Consider the following 21,865-nt stretch of genomic DNA (forward strand, 5'->3'; position numbering starts at 1 on the left):
AGTGATAAGCAAGTACAAGAGCCGGCAATGGACTACTGGCCCTCATGTGGCATTACGGCACACCTGCTGGTTACAACAGCACCTAAAAGGCCAGCACAGGTGTCATCGCGCTCTCTGCAGCCTGTCCTACAGATTGGGCCCTGCCTCCTGCCCCACTCGCCTCAGCAAGCGCAGGCCACTTCTTGCCACCCTGACGACCTTCTCCACAGGGCCTAGGCTGCCCGGCACAGGGCCAAGAACCTGAGCTAGAGACAGGCGTGCCACTGGGCCCAGGGAACTGCCAGCCAAAGGCCCTGGGTTAGGGGCATCTCTGGGGACTCAAAGAGACAAAGGCTATCTGTGAGTCAAGCAGAAGTACGATTTCTAGGTGGATGAATGACTATTCTAAGGCCGGTCAGGAATCAGGTGATGGTTCAGGAACACATCTCTGCCCCTTTGAGAGCAACTCCATCTCTGGGCAGGCTCCTGACCTCCCCACTCCCAACCTACTTCACCACAGAGCGCCCCACACTAGGGCACCCACCTTGATGGAGTGGGTCCTGCTGGTGGAGGTGGAGGTGTGAGTGGATGTGGGAGTGCTGGTGGTGGTGTGGCGTCACGTTGAACATCTGCAGCCGCGCCAGGGGGTCGCTGGTCAGTGAGGCCATGCGCTCAGCGTGGATCCGCTCAGCTGCCAGTCTATCTGGGTAGCTCATTTCAGGCCGAAGCTGGGGGCCTGCCAGGGCCAGTCTCTCCCTCTCCAAGGGGTTCAGGCCCGGGTGGAATGAAGCAAAAGGATGGGGGCCAGCAGTGGGGGGGATGGTGAGGGCACTGTGCCGGGCGAAGTGCTCCATGGGGTTGGTGGCTGGGTGCAGGGGGTCCAGCTCCGGGGGCTTCACCTCAAAGCCCGGCTTCATCCTCTCCCGCAACTCGCGCTCCCGGATCTCCCGCTCTCGGATCTCGCGTTCCCGGAGCTCCCGCTCACGGATGGTGGGGTCAACATTGTAGAGGCCAGGCATGTGGTAGGCCAGTAAGGGGTCGGTGGGGTTGAGGGGCATGTAGAAGGGGTGGTTGCGGTTGGTGGGCGACATGACGTGGGGCCGTGCATACTCGCTCAGAGTCCGGAGGGCAGGCGTGTCGGGCCCAATGTACGGGGGCACTGCGGCAATGGTGGTGGGTGGGGGCTCGAAGGATGGCCGCATGTGGCCAGGACCACTGAGCTGGGGATCGCTGAGACGGCCTTCATGTGCTGAGCTGGACGCCTTCTGCTGCAGGAGAGGAGAGCATGAACCTGGCGCTTTCATTGCAGAGGTGGGCCCTGCCCTGCTCCCATCCTGCATCCCAACCTGAGTCCTGGCCCAGGACTGACTGGCCAGGCACAGGGACATGATCCAGACCCTGCTGGGGCCACACGTGCCTTAGTCTCACTTGCCTGCCAGCTTCCCCTGTCCCTTGATGAGTTTACGTATCTCGGAGAGAATGTGTATGGGTATCTGAGTGTGTATCCGTGAGTGAGAGCGAGAGCCAGTGAAAGAGAGATGGAAAGATAGGGAAGAGAGAGCATGCACCAGGTGCTAAGAGGCTAGGGGTCCCTCTCCTTCACCCCAGAGGCAGGTGCCTGGTGACCCAGCCTATGATGGCACCACTGTGCAGCGCTGATGGAGGGAACTGACATGGTCTGGTCACAGCTCAGAGTACTTGGCTCTTCTCCCAGATGCTCCCTTTAGTTTCTCTTACGCTCCTTCAAATTACTGGAGAAGGGCAAGTCCCTTCCTGGAAGGTCTCCCCACCCCCATGCCAAAGCTCTGCCCACCCCCACGCAGGCTGTCACCAAGTGACAGCCTGTGGATCAGCTTGGCCCTGCAAGGGAGAAGCGAAGGGGTATGTGGCAAGCATCTGGGGAAAGAGCAAGGCTGAGCACTGGCTCTACCAGGTGCCAAGTGGGGTGGCTCAGGGACGTGCGACATCCTCAGAAAATCTTGGGGTTCAGGCCTTTAAATAGCACCCCACCCTCTGGCTGCCATGAAGACAAACCAGGTGGTTCCCAACACAGGGGTTACAGCCACACCCCTCTGGGTCTGGCCAGTGCACTCCTCCTGCACACACAGGAAATGGGGTCTGGGCCACCCCCACCCAGCCCGACACCAGGACTCACAGCTGCACGCTCGGCCTCGCGCTCGCGCTCGCGCTCCCGCTCACGCTCTTTCTCCTTCTCCTTCTCACGCTCCCGCTCCTCACGGGCTTTCTGCTCAGCCTCCCGCTTGGCCTTCTCAATGGCCTCCTCCCTCTTCTTGGCCAGTTTGGACCCCGCCAGAGGCATGAAGTACAGGTCTGTCCGTGCACACGAGTTGTAGCCCCGGTCCAGGTGTTTGTAGAACCTGAGAATGACCACACCTCTCACTAGAGGCCTCTGCTGAGGCCTCACCTGCCAGGCTCCCACCCAACCCCACCTGTCCCCCACTTGCTGCCCACCTGCCCAGGGCCTAGACTCCTAGGAGCCATACCTGGCCGACTGGCTGGCATGGCTGGGGGTGTCCACCACGGTGGGCTCCGGGGATGGGCTCCTTGGTGGGGGCGGGGGGCTCTCTGGCTCCTCGGCCTCTTCCAGAGCCTCTTCCTTTATCTGGACAGTGGGGAGAGGGCAGGACGTGCCCCCAGGCATGCTGCCCCCTGAAGAAACAGCAGCAGAGCAGGGTGGCTGGGCCGAGGTACCAGGTCCCGCAGGTGGAGTGGAGGTGGAGGGGCAGGCCGGAGGGGTGATGGAAGGAGGGCCCCCAGGGACAAAGGGGTGCTGAGCGAATGAGGGCTGGGGGGCCACCTGGTGTAGGCCTGATGTGGGGTGGGCAGCAGCAGTGGGGGGCAGGCTCTGGCTCTGGGTCAGCACGGGGGGCTGGGCGGGGGAGGAGGGCAAAGGCTGGCTCTGTGGCATGAGCTGCAGGGGTGGAGGGTGGGCCGAGGGGGGGTGGTGTGTGGACAGGGAGCTCAGGGGCTTCAGTGCTGGTGGGGGCGGTAGGTTGGCATTCATGGAGAAGGGGGAGGGCCCTGAGAGGTGAGGTGGGTGCTTGTGCGCCTGTGGTGCAGGCAGTTGGGGAATGGGCGTGGTGGGGGGGGGCTTGATGTGAGGCATGGCCAAGGGGGCCGGTGGCAAGGGCTGCTCACGTGGGGGCTGCTGTGACTGCAATGCTGCCTGAGAGGCAGGGAGCTGCAGGGTGCTATGAGGGTGGGCTGCTGCCTGAGGGGCCCCTAGGGGGGCCTGGCCTTGGGTGGCCTGGGGAGGGAGGCCAAAGGGCTGAGGCGGGCCCGGATGCTGCAACAGAGGACCAGCCTGTAAACTGTGAGGGCCAGGTGGGCCCTGACTGTGCAGGGAGGGCTGGGCGTGAGGCTGGGCTGTGGTCTGGCCAGCCGGCCCGGTCAGAGGCTGCAGCGGAGGATGTGGTGAGGGCAGCCGCTGAGGGTGCAGGGCGGGTGCCTGCTGGATGTGGGTGTGGGGAGCAGGTGCCGTGGAAGCCTGCGGCTGGTTTGGAGGCTGGGAAGCTGAGGGGGAGCCCTGGGGAAGACCTGCTGGGACAGAGGGCGTGGGCCCTGAAGTGGAGTGCTGGGTGGCTCCTGGCGGGGCTGTGGAGGGAGTTGGGGCTGCCCCACTGGGAGCCTGCAAGGCTGGGGGCTGGGCCTGCAGCATCTGCTGCTGAGCCGAGGAGTCCGAGTCACTCTCGTTGTCCTGGGGGCTGGGGATGCTGGGGGACGTGCTGCGATTGTCCTGGTCGATGTCTTTGGGGTCACTGCTGCCCTCATCATTGACACTGCGACTGTCTGAACTCTCTCCCTCGCCTTCAGATGGTGAGTTGGGCCGGCTGATCTCCTAGAGCCCGAGAGAAGAAGGATGAAGGCTGCAGGAGAGTAGGGCCACTCTCTGCCCAGCACTGCTAGCACCAGACACACAATAAAACTTGCACAGGTGAAGCAGCAAGGTGGGCCCCACACTGTCCTGGGCCATGACTCTAGCGGCCTCCCTGAGAGACAGGGTACTGCCAGTCCCCAGTGAGATCTGGGCTGGGGCTTCTCAACAGGCATTATGGCGGCCAGCTGTACTCAACAGGGCTCAGCTGCAAAACTCACCTGGGTCTTGGTTTTCTTGGAGTTGGTCCTGTCCACCTCCTCCGTGTCTGAGGCTACCTTCTCCCGCTGGCGCTTGGTGCTCTTAAGAGGCGATGAGGCTTCTTCCTTAACCTTCTGTAGTGGGGAAGCCCACAGGGGCACGTCAGGCCAAGAGAGCACGTCCCATCAGCCTCAGTGAGGAGATGGTGACAGCTCGAAGACCCTCTGCTCCCTCACTCTGAGCTCATCTCCAGACGCAAGCAGGGCCAGGAAGGAACATGTATCCGGGAATGGGAATCACTTTGCATTGTGGGGAGGGAGACCTTCCAACTGCCTCCACTCTGCCTCTGAGGCCTTGGGAAACTGAAGGCCTTGGGAAACTGAAAGCAGAGGAAGCTCCCAGAGGGGAAGGACCAAAGGTCAGTGCAGGGAGCTCAGCTGGATGCCCTCTCTCTAGGACCCAGGCCTCCAATCTGCAGCCTTCAGGCCAGGGCAATCCTGGTGCCCCAGAGAGGATCCACTAAGGAGCTGTGGCCCAGGCTGAGAGAACTGAACACCAACTCCAGCCACACCAGGTTTTAATGGGAGGGGGGACTAAGCAGCCCCCAGCTGCCTGTCCCCAGCACCTCACCTTGGCCGATTTCTTCACTGTCTCTGATTTACTGTCATTGCTGGAGGTGCTGGCAGCGCTGGGTGAGTTCCGGCCACTGGAGCGGATGTCTTCATTGATGGGTGAGGCACGACCATCAGGACTGGCTGGTTGCTTCTTCCGACCACTGCGTAGTGTAGACATCTGCCACCCCAAACAGGAGGCTGGTGAGATTGGATTCCCACTCCCCGCAGGGACCCATCTGAGCCCAACATACACACGGAGCCCACCTTCTCTGGTAGCAAATGGAGCCCCCTGGCCAGCAGTAGGGACCCTGCCTCTCCCTCATTGCTCTGGAGGTTGACTGGCGCTATGGCGGGAGGTGAGGTGACTGAGTGGGCTCACATGGAAAAGACAGCAATTCTCAACTTAGACCCAAAGCATTCATCTCAAGAGACCACCCTGGAAGATGTCTGCTGGAAATGACGAGGCTTTCTGAGAGGCAGGAAGTCAGCCAGGGCAGTGTGCTCTCCAACTTTCTCCATACTGACAAGTACACACAAGCCATCTCTGAATCACCTCATGCTTTCTGTTTATTCCATGTAACTGCCCACTCTCCCAATGCAACCAAACTAAACCCTTGCTGACTTACTCTGACAGGATGGGAAGTGACCCAAAGAGATGAAGCTGCCAAATAACGTAGCTCAACTCCTAAAACCACCATTCCTGCAAAGCCTTGATGGCTCAGAGACTATGGCACAATGCTGAACGTTGGTTCACCAGCCCCTCCTAGACGAGCAGCAGCTAGGCTGCCAGGAGACAGCAGCCATGATGGGTCACCAGGGTCCAAGGAAGGCAGACAGCACCACCCATCTGTCAGAGGAGCCCTGGGGGGGGGGGCAGTGCTAGAGGGAGGGACCCTGAAGACGCCTCTCTTCCCAAGGTCCTGCCACATTTATGACCTGAGAAACAAAGTCTCTTTATGGAAGCGGCCATGAGTGAGTAGAAAAATGTACCACAAGTTTAAACTTGAAAAAAACAAAAAAAAACAAAAGAGTCTGCAAGATTAAAATAGCAAAGATATACCACACCAGAGGTGACTGGCGCACGGGAGAGAGGGAGTGTGAGGTGCTCAAAGAGACTGCCCTGAGTCAGAGACCCACGACCATGCTCTCTGAAACCCAGCTCAGAATGTGCACCTCCACCCTCAGCTCCCCAAAGAAGGCTGGAGAGGGAGAGAACCAAGTGCTCTTCCCAGCTCCACACTGGAAGCCAATGTCTTTGGGCAATTACTGTCACTTCAAGGGGCCTGTTTCTCTGCCTAAAATAAAACACACTACTACTTCCTCTTCTGGTGGGCACAGCCTTCGAGCATCCACCTGAGCTGGAGCTGCGTCAGAGCCCCATGGTTAGAGGGCCGGGTGGGTGCGTGGGAGACTCACCGAGCCACGACTCCGCCGCGTCCTCATGCTATGCTTCCCACTGAGCCCATCATCCTCCTCTTTGACGGGTTTGAACATAAATGGTGGGGGATCCACTGGCTTCTCGATGGGGGGGAGCTCGCCGTACTTCTTGAAGTGGATGCGGCAATCCGTGCAGAGCAGGATGTTCTCCCGGCCACCGTGGTGCCAGTCTTTAGAGGCTGTGTGAGGGGAAAGGTGAGGGTGGGTGTCTCCTTGGGGACAGCTGAGCAAGAAGCGCCTTTCTGTGGGAGCCCAGCCCAATGATGGCACCACGAGACCCATGTAGCACTGGGCTGGACAGACATCTGTTACTCAGACAACACAGGCGCCAGGGCTGCCCTGCTTCCTCCCAGTCTGGAGAGGTTTCAGAAACACCTGTTCATCACCCTGCCTCACTGCTGGGTACCCAGGAGGAACTCACAGCAGGCTCCCAGGAACCACAGTTGAGTAAGTCCTTCCTACCAACTGGACAATACCCAATGCTGACTGCTAAACAGGCGAGTGAAATCAATAAAGATTTTTTACTTTCTCAGCCCGGAAACACAAGGCAAATGTTCAGAACCTGGAAGCAGTAAAGCCCCCGCCCCCGCCCCACCCCTCCCAACCTGGAGATGAGGCACTCACTGGTGGTGAAGCAGTGGCGGCAGGCGTATCCCTTCAGCTCCTGCTCACTGTCCTCACTGTCGAAGTCATCCTCGCTGGCTGAACTCAGGTCCACTGGCACAGCGGGCACATATGGGGTGAGGGAGGGAGCATTAGGCTCGGCTAAGACACAGGGCACCCTGTGACCTCTGGCCTGCCCCAGCTCTGAGTCAAAGTGGCTCGACATGCTCAGGCGAGCAGAATTCATGAAGGACCACTCTGAATTCCTGAGGGGCAGTCAGCAGAATGAAGGGTTTATGTGCGAGGGGTGGAACTCTACGGCTTACCCGGGCAGATTTTGGGGGCTAATGTCACCACACTGGCATCTTGGGGCGGCTGGCATGGAGGCCTCTGACTGGCTGGATTTGACTTCGGAAAGTATACCCATGATGCTTTCCTGCCTCGCCCAGGCATCCTACAGAATTCCCTTTCCACTGAGCCATGCCCTGCGTCAGAACTTCTGGCCATTTGCATGTGTGACACCAGCGGCCTCAGGAGCAGGGCCTGGGCCTGACAGAGTGCAAGACATTATTCCTATGGTCCAGTTTTCTAGGGAGTGAAGGAGGAGTCATGGGTGGGCCTCACTGTCATCTTGAATTGCATTTCAGATCAGACCCAAGAGGAGGATGTTAGAAAGCACTTGTTTCTTCTCAGGAAAAAAGAAAACATTAATTTGACCATATTACTACCAAAAGTACAATAAGAACTAATACATCATCTACCAGAAAAATCTTCTCTTTAAGTACCAAAAATAGCTCAGGCCAAGGTCAAGACAAACTTTTGTAAAAAACTAAAATGACGTTGGATTTATTAATTAAAATGCAGCAATAATTTAAGAAACTTTCCCTACTGGTCCTAAGTCAGAGCTACATTTAGGTCATGCTTCACACACATAGGCACACAGGCACAACACATGCACTGATTCCCGGAGCCATCGGCTCCAAACCCAACTCCTGTGCAAAGACCAGCAACATGAGGTCTCCCTGGTGTGCTGGCACAGGGCATGGGTTCCATGGATGTGGCTAGGTATGAAAAGTCTCCCACCACCTACTGCAGTGTCAAGACCTTGCCCTCACTTACAGAATTCACTAGAGGGGGGCCTGGAGGGTGTGTTGACAGGTGTGGATGCTGTTCGGGTTTTAATCCTCCTGAACACGGCCTGCCTGCGGTGCCGGCGATGGGCCCGGGAGCTGGCTGCTTCAGGGGTTTTCTTCCAGTAGTAGTAGAAGGTGATTAGTTCCCCCTGCAAGAAAGAAGAGCTGGCTGTGAGCTCAAGTGTACACAGGGGTTTGAGTTTTAGATGTCCCCCATACTCCCTCTTCTGCCAGGAGTAGGTGAGTGAGTACAAGGAAGAATTCGCTCCTGGAGCTGTGAGCTGCCCGGCGGCTGCGCTGATGGGCCTGTTGAGACACAGGGCACAACTGCCAGGCATCAAGAACATTCGTTCATTCAGTAAATATCTGTGGGGTGCCTACTACTACGTGCCAGATACCTCGATGTCCTGAACACTGAGGCACATCAATAAACAGACAAGGAGAAAAAAATCCCTGTCCTTATGGAGCTTTCATCCTGTCTGTGTGTGTCTAAGTGTGCAGAGGATGTGGTCTTCACAGCATTCCAGTGAAATCATACCCACAATGCCTGGTCAGTTAGACTGCCCTAGAAACAAACACAGAAATTCAAGGAGGTGTGAGGGACTCAGACTAAGCAGAAGGGTCAGGAAAACAGAGACCAAAACCCAGGAGAATGCCCGACAGCCCGTACTTAGACAAGCTAGCACTAAGTCCTGAAGGTGATGACTGGGGTTTGACAAAGAAAGATTAAGAGGGGACCAACAGTGGTGCCAGTGCAGAGAAGAAACATCACACGTCACAAGGTCAGCCTTTATGGCTAAAGGAGCTCTTCTTCTTATGGCCCAGCAGGAAGGGAGGCAAGTCAGCTTTTTGAAAATACAGCAAGGGGATACAAGACCTAATGCAACTTAAAAAAGAAAAAGGCCTGGCCGGTAACCCTACTCCCAGGGGCTCAGTAGGCCTGTTCCTGTCACACCATGTATACAAACGGCAAAAGGGCACCCTGGTGAACTAAAGACTGATTTCTTAAACATCAAGATAAAGTATCTTTACCTGAGATTTTTAAGGCATCTTCTAAAACAGTGAGAGCCTCGTTCACATAGCTCTTTTCTGATTAAATCAATGTTGTAGAAAGTCAATTAACTCAGGCCAGACTACCACCATACCCTGTAACAACAGGCTCAAAAATACCAACAATTATGAGGTTGGAGCAAGACCAGGTGATGTTTCATTCTGTTAGACATAAAATAAGGTCACTCTGAGATGCAGCCAACTCCACGGCACCTAACAACACAGTGTCCTGGAAGCCACCCTGGGCGATCTGAGCCCAAAGGTGGAATGGCTTGGACAGGCACTACTCTGCCTGACTGAAAGCTCATTGTCCAGCAAATGGAGGAGTCAAGAAAAGAGAAGGCAAAGGCTTTGTTCTCCAGTGACCTAAAATCTTGTTGGAAAGACTGAAGTTGGGGAGACTAAAATAGACATATCAAAAAAGCATAAGTATCATACAACAAACTCTTGTGATTGTACCCAATCACAAGGGGTTTCACGAAAAACATTCCCAGAGCAAGTGGTGTTCAAGGATAATGACAACAAGTAAACTAACTGACAGAGAAGTGGGCATATTTTAGGTGTGCAAATGGCTTCTGCAAAGCAGGAAACATATACGTGCTGGAGGGGGATCTACAAAAATACCAGAGCTGGATATTTGCCTGGGCATTTTTCTGAGAAGTGGGATCACAGCCACCATGAGATCCTTGAAGGAAGACTATCACCAAGGAACTTCCGACACTTCCATAAACCTATCATTTCTTGGAGCTATGGATGTTATGTCCGTCTTTCCAATTACCACTTAACATGCTGTTTTGGTTCTGAATTAAAGATTCTTTCGTGTCACGCAAAAAGCCTCCTGCTCAAGCCCAGGTGAGTTCTCTCAGCCCAATACCTGTTCAACACTGGCTTAAAATCTGGAGATGTTTATGTGAGCAGCAGCTGGCCTTCAACTCAGGCTGACATGACTAGGAGCTCCTCAGACAAAAGCTACCAAATACCCCACTGCACCTCTCACCCCCAGGACTCAAAGCATTTCCCAGTCTGGACTTATTATCTCATTTTTCCCTTTATGTCTTAAAGTCCAGAACTGGCAAATGAACAAAGGAACCAGCAAAAAGTCAACACAGATTCCTCCTCCTGTCCCAGTTGCTACTGCAGGGAAGGGAGAGAGAAGCACCAGAGGAGCCAACCCTGCCTTATTTTCTCAGCAGGAGGCTACTGAAGGACCCCATTTGTACCCCACCCTTTGTGCTGGGGACCAGAAAGAAAGGCCACCAAAGGGTTTTAAGCAGGAGTGACATGATCTGGCCTCCATTTTAAAGGTATACCCTGGCTGCTGGGTTGGGAGGAGATCAGTTAGACAGCTACTGAACTAATCCAGGCAACAGATGATGACAGACCAACTGCCAGCAATGGAGGAAACGGTAGAAGTGATGGGTTTTAGGGCATATTTTCAAGGTAAAGCCAAGATTTGCTGATGGATTAAATGTGGGCTCTGAGAAAAAGGAAGAGTCAAGGATGAACCCAAGATTCCTGGCCAAGCAACTGAAAGAATGGAGTCAGCTGAGTGGGCTTTGGAGAAAGAGATCAGGAGATTGGTTTTAGACACGGTAAGTGTGAGATGCCGACCTAGCATTCCAGTCCAGGTGCTGACCAGGCAGCTGGAATATGAGCTAAGTTCAGGGGAGAGAGAGGCCTGTCTCTCTCTCTCCTTTAGCCTGGTAGGGCCATGAAATGTGTTCAACTTCTCCCTCTCCCTCCATTTAATCCACTCCTTCCTCTCACTCAGTCACAGCCTACTAGATGGGACCTCAGAGGCCCAATGGCTGGCTGCCTTTACAATCAACCAGAAGAGGCTGTAAAATGCAGTTTCTCAGGCCCCTACACTAAATCAGGTTCCCCAGGGAGTGCAGTTAACAAGCTCCCCATGTGATTCTGACGTACAGCCAGGTTTGGAAAGCATCTGTCCAATCAAAACCGTTTTACAGATAAAGAAACCAAAGCCTGTAGAAAAGAAGACTGTGCCTGTGAGCTGGAGGCAGTGTCTCAGGCTCCCTAGACAGTGTTCTACTCACCAGACCACACTGTCTCCTACTTTCCTCGGTCTCTCATCCCAGGCAATCATTAAAAAATCAATTTAAATGAATAGCAATATAAAAATAACTTCTAGATTCTCTCCTTTTTGACCATTTCTCTTCCCTTCTCTTGTCTCTAATAAAATACTGGTTGGTATCTGTGTTGTCATTTTATTAGGCCAGAAATTACTCTCACATCATGCATCAAGACCCCCTTTGAGGCATTCACTACTTCAGCAATGACAAGAGGGCGCTAAGTACTGGCCAGGGCTCTGAGGGCCACAGTCTGGAGTGGACCCTCTTTGAGGAAGCACGACAGGCTAATATGTAACGGGTGAAACACCACCCTGGGCCAGCGAGGCCAAGCAGCTGACCACCGAGGATGAACAGGAGCGTGGGCACACATACACACCAACTCTCAGTTCCGTGATACGGTAACTGAACAGAAAGGGAAAAGGCAGGAAGGGACTTGCTTTTCTTCTGATCTGTTTCTCCATCACATGCTACTCTACGAATGTAGGCTACAGCTGTCCCAGTGGGGACTAGGGCATCCTGAGCCCCTAAAGTCATGATCTAGAACCTCCTAACTCCTGGCCACTTTAGGTCCTACCTTGGGTATTCATTTATCTACACTAATCCTCTGGTGTTGGCTGGAGTGAACAAACTCATAAAGCTACTGAAATAAAACTGACCTGGCCCTAGTTTTCCTATGAGGAAATATGGAACAGAAGCCAAGGCAGGTTCCAGTTACCCTTCAAATGCTGTCAGGGTAGCACACTTCATCAGTTCAAAAGGTCAGGTGGTATAATAACTCAGGGCCCAAGTTCCAAGGATTGAAAGGGGGAAAAAAAAAAAAACCCCAAAGTGGGTTCACCTCCTCTCTTAGCCTGAATCATTTCAGGGGCTAGGGGATGACAGAGGCCTAGGATATAAAAGGAAATGTGAAGCTATAGGAGATGGGAGGGAACAAAGATGGGAGGGAAAAGCGGGTGGGAAGGTGCTACCCAGGTTTCTGCCAAACCTCAGTCTTACTTGATGGTCTTGACATTTCTAAACAGCACTTGTCTGTAACACAATATTGCCTCACACAGTTAAAACTGATTATTTCTGTTTCTCAAATAGGAATGTTTTGAAAGAGTCTCAAATGATTTTAAAAGGTAGCATAATTCATGGATTAAAAAAGAAGCCAAAGTTGAAGGAGGCTAAGAGACTGGCCGAAAGCCAGATACCAGACAGAAAAAAAGGCTCAGGCAATGTTCAGGTTCAAAACTTTAAACCTCTGCTGCTGCACCATGTCCTCTGGTAGGATGTGAGAAAATCAGGACACGAAAGAAAGAAACCTAATTCTAAAATAAACATCAACTGTGCCCATTATTTAAGTAACAGTTTTTGAACAAGACTAAGGAGTCCCAAATAGATTTCAACAGGTTAGGGCCAACAATCAAAATGACCAATGAAGAAAGACCCTCCACCACAAGTATAAAATTATAGCTGATGACAAAATGAAAGAATATACATTTAAAAATTGAAGCCAGGGAGATGGGGAGCCTGGAACTTTCATACATTGCTGGTGGGAATGAAAAATGGTCAAACCACTTTGTAATACTGTCTGGCAGTTCTTATACCATATGACCCAACAATTCTACTTGTGTGTGTTTACCCAAAAGAATTAAAAACATGCCACACAAAGACTTTTACACAACAGTTCATAGAAGCTTTATTCTTTTCTTTTCAGAACTTTGCCCTATTTGTTTTGGCGGGACTTTTTTTTTCCTTTCTTTTTTTTTTAATTGTACTTCAGATGAAGGTTTACAGAACAAACTAATTTCTCATCAGTTAGTGTACACATTGTTCTATGATACAGGTTTAGAAGCTTTATTCTTAATAGCCAAAAACCAAAAACAAACCAAATGCCCATCAAGAAGAGAATGGATCAACAAATTATGGAATAATACTTGGCAATAAAAAGGAACAAACTACAAATGCAACAACGATGAATCTCAAAAACATCATGTTGAATGAAAGAAGTCAGACATAAGAGTACATACTATATGAGCCTATTTGAGAAAAGGCACAAAAGTCACAAAAAGCAAATTAGTGCTTGCCTAAGGCCAAGGTATGGAACTACCTGCAAAAGGACCCAAGAGAACTTTTTGAGGTGACTGAAATATTCTATAAGTCAACTGTGGTGTTATTTATGTGCACAGCCCTGGCGGCAAAGTGGTTAAGAGCCTGACTGCTAACCAAGAGAGTGTCAGTTCGAATTCACCAGCCACTCCTAGGAAACCCTATGGGGCAGTTCTATTCTGTCCTATAGGGTTGCTATGAGTTGGAATTGGCTCGACAGCAACGAGTTTGGGTTTTTTCGTTTTTTTATAGTTGTTAAGGAGCCGTGGTGGTGCAAATGGTTAATTGCCAAACTACTAAACTGGAAGGCTAGCAGTTCAAATTCACCCAGGGCCACCTTGACAGAAAGGCCTATCGAGCTACCCTCCAAAAGACCACAGCCATTAAAAACTCTTTGGTGCACAGTTTTACTCGGAAACACATGGGGTCGTCATAAGTCAATATCAACTCAACAGCAACTAGTTTTTTTTTTTTTGTTCATACAGTTACCCAAACTCACTGAACTGTGTACTTAAAGTGGGTGTAGTTTTATGGTATGTAACTTCTACCTCAACAAATACTGACTTCAAAAAAAAGAAAACAAATCCAGGCCAGGTTTTATTAGTTGCCTCTCAACCACTGTAATGTCTCAGGGATCAAGCATTGGAATGGAGCGAATCTAGGCGGATTAGAAGCAGCATACTGGTGACTGCATGGGTGGCTAGGTCTTGAGCACAAACAAAAGAACATGTTGGGAAAGGCTTTGGTTCTACAAATAGGGAGTGAAGCAGCTCTGGGCCTCACCAGGAATGAAGTCAATTGAACTTTCATCAAACATGCATAGTGTGTACTGCAGAGACCCGCCACATATAAATTCAATGAACAAAAGCTGTTGCAGAAATCAATAGCTTACTGAAACATTAACACAGGCAATCATTGATCAAAGGCAGCTTCACAAAGGCAGCCTTGCAAATTAGCTCCTGCTTTTGCTTGCAAGCAAACACAGAGGTATAAACGTTGTCGACATGAACGGCCTATAATGATCATTTTGTTCCTGGTGATCTCACCTCATCTCACAACAAGGTCTCAGAGTCAACACATCTTACATCTCGGGACTGTAATTGCACACAGCATGATGAACTAAACTGGTTTAGTGCCTGAGCAAAGGAGGAAAAGAAAGGGGTGAAGGCATCTCCAGTTGACAGCATTATGGGCTGCAGCTCCTGCCAAGAGAAGTGTTCAACTCCATCAGTATATATTTAGCAGACACACTCACTCTCTGACTCCTTTCTTTTTTTGTGGGAAAGAGGGGTGGTAGGAGAGACTGAATTTTTCCAAGAGGTCATATGCAAGAAGCCACTGACAATGATACAATTTTGGCTCCTGGACTGAGGTAGCAGCTTTCCTCCCAGGGCATGATCTCCACACAGCAGAGGTCTTCTCCCTGGCTATACACTCAGCCAGGGCTGGAAAAATAAGCACCATCATGCTTCTCTGATTTTCCACAAAAAGAAAAACAAGGGCTGGGGGAGTAGGGGGGGAGTGAAGAGGAAAGCAGCAGCTCAGCGCAGTGCTTGATCTGGGTGCGTTGGGAGGCAGAAGAGACAAAGAACAGGAGCATGGAGAGAAGAGCCAGGGTGACAAAGGCTCCAGGCACCCGTGCCTTGTAATCCAGAGGCCTCCTGGGCTTGGCTGTTTGTAGTTACTAGAAGGGCTGTTTCCTCCTCCTCGGCCACCATTTTACATCTGTGCCCTCCTGTGTCAGGCTGCGAGCCCACCAAGCTCACTCACACATGACACAACATGTAAAGGCAGGCTTCATCAACAGCTCCCTGCACTGCCTGGGCAATCCAGCTGAAGCCACAGGGGCTGGGGCTGGGGCTGGTCAGTCCTGCCAATTCGATGCTAGACAGTTCTTCTATGGGTAGAGGGCCCAGTTCTCCTTTACCTGGGTTAACAGCTAATGAGCAGCATGTTCCAGGAGCTGAATGGGCACCACAGCACGCATGTGCACAGACATGTGTGGGCTGGAGTAGGGAATTGACAGCCTAGTGCTACCGGGGCTCTCCTTCCTGTCTTGCAAGCAGGTCAACTTACCTGCAGGCATCTGGTAAGCTAAAGCAGTGCCCGCAAACATAATGGAGACTTAATTTCCCTCAGGCATTGCAATGGTAAGGGAGGAGAACTGTAACTTGTCCTGACCAATTAAAACATTTCTTTTAAGTAAAATAAGCCACATGTCTTCCCTTTCATAAGGAGCCTTGGGGGAATCAAAGTGTAGAGCCAATGCTGAGAGGGGAGGCACGGTAAGTATTCCAAGTATCAAAGGCTCACTCTTAGCAAGCCTGTGTGTCCCCAGAGTGGAACACAGGAGCAAAGAGCTCCTCCTCCCCAGCTCTCTTATGCCCAGCACTAACTCCTCAGACAGGAGCCCTCCGGGAGGCTGGTGTGGAGGCAGGAAAAGGAGTCAATTCTTTTTGTCTCATATAAGAAGCAGAAGGGTACACCCAAGATTGGGTCCAGATTTTTTTTGTGATTATAGTGTGTTATTTCCTGAGAAGAGGGTGGGAGAGCTGTGGCAGACGAGACCCTGGGGCCCCAACACAGAGTGTCCACGGTGCTTACAGCCTGCCATCTACTATCACGTCTTTTCTTTAGATGTTAGGGAAGGTACATGTTTCAATTCAGTGCATAGAGCAGTGTTCCTTTAACTTCCACCCTCCTCACAACATGATTCCACAATTGCCAGAGAAGAATGATGAAGATCGCTGGTTCTACAGCTGTTAAGGCAGGCCCTGGAAATCCAGTGTCCAGTTCCTTGTACATGCAGACAGAGGGAGCGAGGGAATGAATGAATAGGAAGAATGAATATAAGTATGCATGAACAAAGGCAGGATCTAATCCTGGGCCCTGCACTAGAGTGAGCACACCCACCGCAGAATGTAGCCACCACCATCAGTGCCTTCTCCACTGGTGAGAGGAAGCTGCAATTAATTTCATCTTCACCACAAAGTTTCAACAGGTATTGTTCCTAGGCCAAGCACTGCTTACTAAAATGAGAGGCAGCCGGGGAGACAGCGATGGGGATGTAGGCTTGGAAGCTGCTCAAGCATAACGGGTTTATAGACACAGCTTCTTTCTGAAGCTACTTTACAGGGTATTTCTCTGAGTTCCAACAATTTTGCTCTTTTGCTCCCAAGCCTACCTACTACTGTCAGCTTTGACAACAGGCTGAGCTGCCTGTAATTATGTGATGGGACAGGACCTGCTATGTGGCAGAGCTGATGAACGTACACCTCCGCACACAATTGAGACCCCCTACCCCCCATCCCGCTGCAGGGGTTAGAAAGTAAGCATTTAGAAGAAACTATCTTAATTCTTTAAGACATTTTATTAACTGTGGAGTCCCTGGATGGTGCAAACGGTTAACGTGCTTGGCTGCTAAATGAATGGTTGGAGGTTCGAGTACACCCAGAGGTGTCTTGTAAAAAAGGCCTTGTGATGTACTTTGGAAAAATCAGCAACTGAAAACTTGATGGATCACAGGTCTACTCTGACACAATGTAATTACCAGCAGTCGGAGTAGACTCAATGGCAACTGGTTTTGTACTTTTTTAAAAAATTAATGCTCCTATGCTAAATATTCAAATATGAATATGTATGGAAAGAGTGGCTAAACCATCTCTATAAACCAAAAACCAAACCAGTTGTCAACGAGTTGGTTCCACTTAGGGCAACCTACAAATCTAAGTGCTAATGTGCAATTCGTTAGAAATCAAGGTGGTGTTTCACTGCTAAAATTTTATTTGAAAAAATATGCTAAAATTATCATCTGGCTCCTTTCTCTGGTGGTCCAGGTAAAGAGGGTGAAGAAACACCTACTGCTTACTTACTGGAGTGATCTAAAACTTTTTTTCTTAAGGTGTATTTTTCCAGGAAGAACTTGCAGCAAGCAATGAATAGTTATGAAGCAAGGCCCCCCAACCAAGCAGAGGCAGGAGAGAGAAGGAAACATGCTGTAGAGCTGTGTCTCAGACTTCATTCCCCAAACCGGGCCTCAAGAATGGTCAAGGTCCCAGAGGAGCTAGCCATGAACACTGTCTCCTGGGGCGGGGGGCGGGGGCTGCTCTACTGGAGAGATCTGAGCCCAAGGCAGAGCTCACCTCCTCCAGTTCCACAGCCGACTCTGCCTGGGCATTACAGCCGCATTCTTTCTTGGCAAAAGAAACTACTAATTCGAGGGCAGTGAAGCAAGTTAGCAAAATTTCCTGGCATGTAATCCTAAGCAAGTCATTCTTTCCTTTCACTCCTTGACATTCCCAGGGCAGTATCTGACAACTGTTTAGAACATCTGAGGTGAGAAGCTGGGCACTGGGTAGAACCATCAGCTATGTTTAGGAGCAGCCACCTTTTACAGATCTTTTTCCAGTGGGTTGCTGATTGTCTTTCAGCAATGACTCTGATAATTAAAGCAGTGTTCTCCTGGGCTCTTTCTTTTGTTAACCAACCAAATACCCTAATCCCTAAAGGAACCCCTGCCCACTGTCAGCTGGCTCTGCTGCTAATCATTCAATACTACCCTCTGTGGTCTCAGTGTGCACTTCGGAGAATGATGATCTGCTTGAAGGCACGCAGTAGAGAGGTGGCATTCTAGAATCACAGTCTCCTGTGCAAGAGGCTGGCGGGGGGCGGTGGGGGGGTCTGGTCTGACCCGCTGTTCAAGAGGAAGACCCTGCTGCAAAAGCCAGGCAGTGAGGAGGCAGCCTGTTCCTGGGCAGAGTACAGGGCATCCCTCCCTCCTTACCACCCTCCAGCTCCTCTGCTGGGGGAAGGCAAATGGGGTAGGGGAGGTGGTGGGAGAAGACTCTGCAAGTATGTGGAGGTCTCCTCGGCTTAACCTGTTTGTCATGGCAAGGCCTGACTGAAATACTCGGAGATGAGCCTGAAGCAGGTACCCTTTTTTAAAAAAAAATCCCAGTTGAGCGAGTTAAAAAAAAAAATATATATATATATATATAAAACCATTAAATTTGTTCAGTCCAAGGAACTGGAACAGATCAAGTCTAGCTCTTTTACCAAAATTGTACTAAGACCTTCTAAAATCTTGTTGTTTTAGTTGCTTCTATGGATTGAATTGTGCCCCCCCCCCCCCCCCCAAAAAAAATAGGTGTTGGAATCCTAACCCCTCTATCTGTGGATGTAATCCCATTTGGGAATACAGTTTTGTTATTTTTAATGAGGCCACACTGATGTAGGGTGTGTCTTAAACCTACTCACTTTTGAGATATAAAAATGACAGGTCAGGCACAGCGAAGCAAGCACCAATGAAAGGGAAGACACATGTCACAGGGAGATTACCATGGAATCAAGAAATGCCGGGTCTATACAAATGGAAAGACATCTTTCCCCAGGGTCTACAAAGGGAGAGCGAGAAAACTTTCCCCTAGAGCCAGTGCCCGGAATTGGGACTTCTCGCAGCCTAAACTGAGAAAATAAAATTCTGTTCTTTAAAGCCATCCACCTGTGGTAGTTCTGTTATTGGAGCGGTAAGACAGTTATTGGCCTCAGAGCCATCTGCAGATCCCACCTCTGGTCCCATACCTCTGCCACCTCCACTCAGACGTCCGGACTTGAGGTCCTGCTATGGCCCCTCACTGGTTTGGCCTGTCCCCTCCCACACTGAGACTTGGTTAGACTTCCCAAGGCCCAGCTCTGACCTATTCCTGTCCCTCTCCAAATGAGCAATGGTTCCTCAGGGCCCGGCTGCCTCATACTTCTCCCAGGCCTTCCCCTCTGCCCCCGAAGACTTTTCTACCATATCCCTCACCTCCCATGGCCTTTGGCTTATGCCAAATACACAGTTGGTTGGCTGCTACTCAGTGCTTTTCTTCTGCCTGCAGAATGCAGCCCCATGGAACTCTCACTACCCCACCTCGATTTCTGTGACCAAGTCCTCCCCACCACTCAAGGCTCAACTCAGTACAGAGGCCACCTTTTCCTTAAAGTCTTTCTTTCGCCCCCCAGCCCCATTAATATGACGTCTTTTTCACTCCTGTAACTTAATTTCTGCCTCTCTTCTGGCATGTACAGGTTCTCCCTTGGGCTGCAACCATGAATGAGCCTGTCCAGCTTCCCAAAGTCTGTGTCCATTTCATCTTTGAGTACCCTGCAGTTCTAGAACATCTTGAATACCCAGCATATAGGTATTCAGTAATCATGTGATGGAACGAACATTTCCTGAGAATTAAAATTCACCTGAATAAGTCAACTGAAACTAACTCTAAAATGATAAAAGTATTAAAGATAGGGGTTGCCAACTTTTTATTTTGCCAGGTAAGGTCATTAAAAATAATTGCTTCCTGAGCATAGAAAAGGACAGGATATTCCCAAACTCATTCTATGAAGCCAGCATATCCCTGATACCAAAACCAGGTAAAGACACCATGAGAAAAGAAAATTACTGACCTACACCCCTCAGGAACTTAGATGCAAAAATCCTCAGCAAAATTCTAGCCAACAGAATGCAACAACATATCAAAAAATTAATTCACCATGACCAAGTGGGATTCATTTTTTTTTTATGCAGGTATGGTTCAACATTAGAAAAACAATTAAAGAATCACATGATTTTATCAATTGATACAGAAAAGGCATTTGACAAAGTTCAACACCCATTCATGATAAAAATGCTCAGCAAAATAGGAATAGAAGGAAAATTTCTCAACATAATAAAGGGCATTTATACAAAGCCAAGAGCCAGCATCAACCTAAATGGAGAGAGTCTGAAAGCATTCACCTTGAGATCAGGAACCAGACAAGAATGCCCTTTATCAACACTCTTATTTAACATTGTGCTGGAAGTCCTAGCCAGAGCAATTAGGCTAGGTAAAGAAATAAAGGGCATCCAGATTGGCAAGGAAGAAGTAAAAGTATCTCTGTTTGCAGACGACATGATCTTATACACAGAAAACCAAGGAATTCTCAAGAAAACTACTGAAATTGAGAGAAGATTTCAGCAGAGTATCAGGTTACAAGATAAACATACAAAAATCAGTTGGATTCCTCTACACCAACAAAAAAGAACATTGAAGAAGAAACCACCAAATCAATGCCATTTACAGTAGCCCCCAAGAAGATAAAATACTTAGGAATAAATCTTACAAGAGATGTAAAAGACTTATACAAAGAAAACTACAAAATGCTTCTGCAAGAAACCAAAAGAGACCTACATAAGTGGAAAAACTTACCTTCCTCATGGATAGGAAGACTTAACATTGTAAAAAATGTCTATTCTATCAAAAGCGATCTATAGATACAATGCAATTCCGATCCAAATTCCAATGACATTTTTTAATGAGATGGAGAAACAAATCACCAACTTCATATGGAAGGGAAAGAGGCCCCGGATAAGTAAAGCATTACTGAAAAAGAAGAACAAAGTGGTGGGCCTCACTCTACCTGATTTTAGAACCTATTATACCACCACAGTAGTCAAAATAGCCTGGTACTGGTACAACAGATACATAGACCAATGGAACAGAATTCAGAATCCAGACATAAATCCATCCACATACGAGCAGTTGATATTTGACAAAGGCCCCAAAGCAGTTAAATGGGGAAAAGACAGTCTTTTTAACAAATGGTGCTGGCATAACTGGATATCTGTCTGCAAAAAAAATGAAACAAGACCCATATCTCACTCCATGCACAAAAACGAGCTCAAAATGGATCAAAGACCTAAATATAAAATCTAAAACGATAAAGATCATGGAAGAAAAAATTGGGACAATGTTACGAGCCCTAATTCAAGGCACAAACAGTATACAAAACATCACTAACAATGTAGAAGAAAAACTAGATAACTGGGAGCTCCTAAAAATCAAACACCCATGCTCATCCAAAGACTTCACCAAAAGAGTAAAAAGACTACCTACAGACTGGGAAAATGTTTTTAGCTCTGACATTTCTGATCAGTGCCTGATCTCTAAAGTCTACGTGATACTGCAAAAACTTAACTACTAAAAGACAAATAACCCAATTAAAAAACGGGCAGAAGATATGAACAGGCACTTCACTAAAGAAGACATTCAGGTAGCTACCAGATACATGAGGAAATGCTCACGATCATTAGCCATAGAGAAATGCAAATCAAAACTACAATGAGATTCCATCTCACTCCAACAAGGCTGGCATTAATCCAAAAAACACAAAATAATAAGCATGGAGAGGTAATGGAGAGGCCGGAACACTTATACGCTGCTGGTGGGAATGTAAAATGGTACGACCACTTTGGAAATTGGTTTGGCGCTTCCTTAAAAAGCTAGAAATAGAACTACCATACGATCCAGCAATCTCACTCCTTGGAATATATCCTAGAGAAATAAGAACCTTTACACAAACAGATGTATGCACACCCATGTTCACTGCAGCACTGTTTACAATAGCAAAAAGATGGAAACAACCAAGGTGCCCATCAATGCATGAATTGATAAATAAATTATGGTATAATCACACAATGGAATATCACGCATCAATAAAGAACAGTGATGAATCTTGGAAACATTTCCTAACATGGAGGAATCTGGAAGGCATTTATACTGAGTGAAATTAGTCAGTTGCAGAAGGGCAAATATTGTGTAAGACCACTATTATAAGAACTCAAGAAAAAGTTTAAACAGAAGAAAATATTCTTTGATGGTTACAAGGGGGGGGGAGGGAGGGAGGGAGTGGGTTTTCACTAATTAGATAGTAGATAAGAACCATTTTAGGTGAAGGGAAAGACAACACACA

The 21,865-nt window shown here is 49.3% G+C and overlaps 1 protein-coding gene across 7 annotated transcripts in view; it reads right to left on the minus strand.

Moving 5' to 3' along the window:
• RERE (arginine-glutamic acid dipeptide repeats) overlaps positions 1 to 21,865 on the minus strand; it is a 483,116-nt gene that overhangs the window by 12,750 nt on the left and 448,501 nt on the right. For 6 of the 7 annotated variants that reach the window (XM_049877802.1, XM_049877803.1, XM_049877801.1 and 3 more), the window contains 8 exons: positions 7,849 to 8,011; positions 6,751 to 6,843; positions 6,106 to 6,305; positions 4,706 to 4,867; positions 4,096 to 4,209; positions 2,484 to 3,838; positions 2,135 to 2,357; positions 524 to 1,247 (listed from right to left, as the gene is read on the minus strand). In XM_049877802.1, coding sequence (XP_049733759.1) covers positions 524 to 1,247; positions 2,135 to 2,357; positions 2,484 to 3,838; positions 4,096 to 4,209; positions 4,706 to 4,867; positions 6,106 to 6,305; positions 6,751 to 6,843; positions 7,849 to 8,011 — 3,034 coding nt within the window. The remainder of the gene's footprint in view (positions 1 to 523; positions 1,248 to 2,134; positions 2,358 to 2,483; positions 3,839 to 4,095; positions 4,210 to 4,705; positions 4,868 to 6,105; positions 6,306 to 6,750; positions 6,844 to 7,848; positions 8,012 to 21,865) is intronic. The other variant, XM_049877799.1, reaches the window with a different exon arrangement.

This window comes from Elephas maximus, chromosome 3 (assembly GCF_024166365.1).
Source record: "Elephas maximus indicus isolate mEleMax1 chromosome 3, mEleMax1 primary haplotype, whole genome shotgun sequence".
NCBI lineage: Eukaryota > Metazoa > Chordata > Mammalia > Proboscidea > Elephantidae > Elephas > Elephas maximus.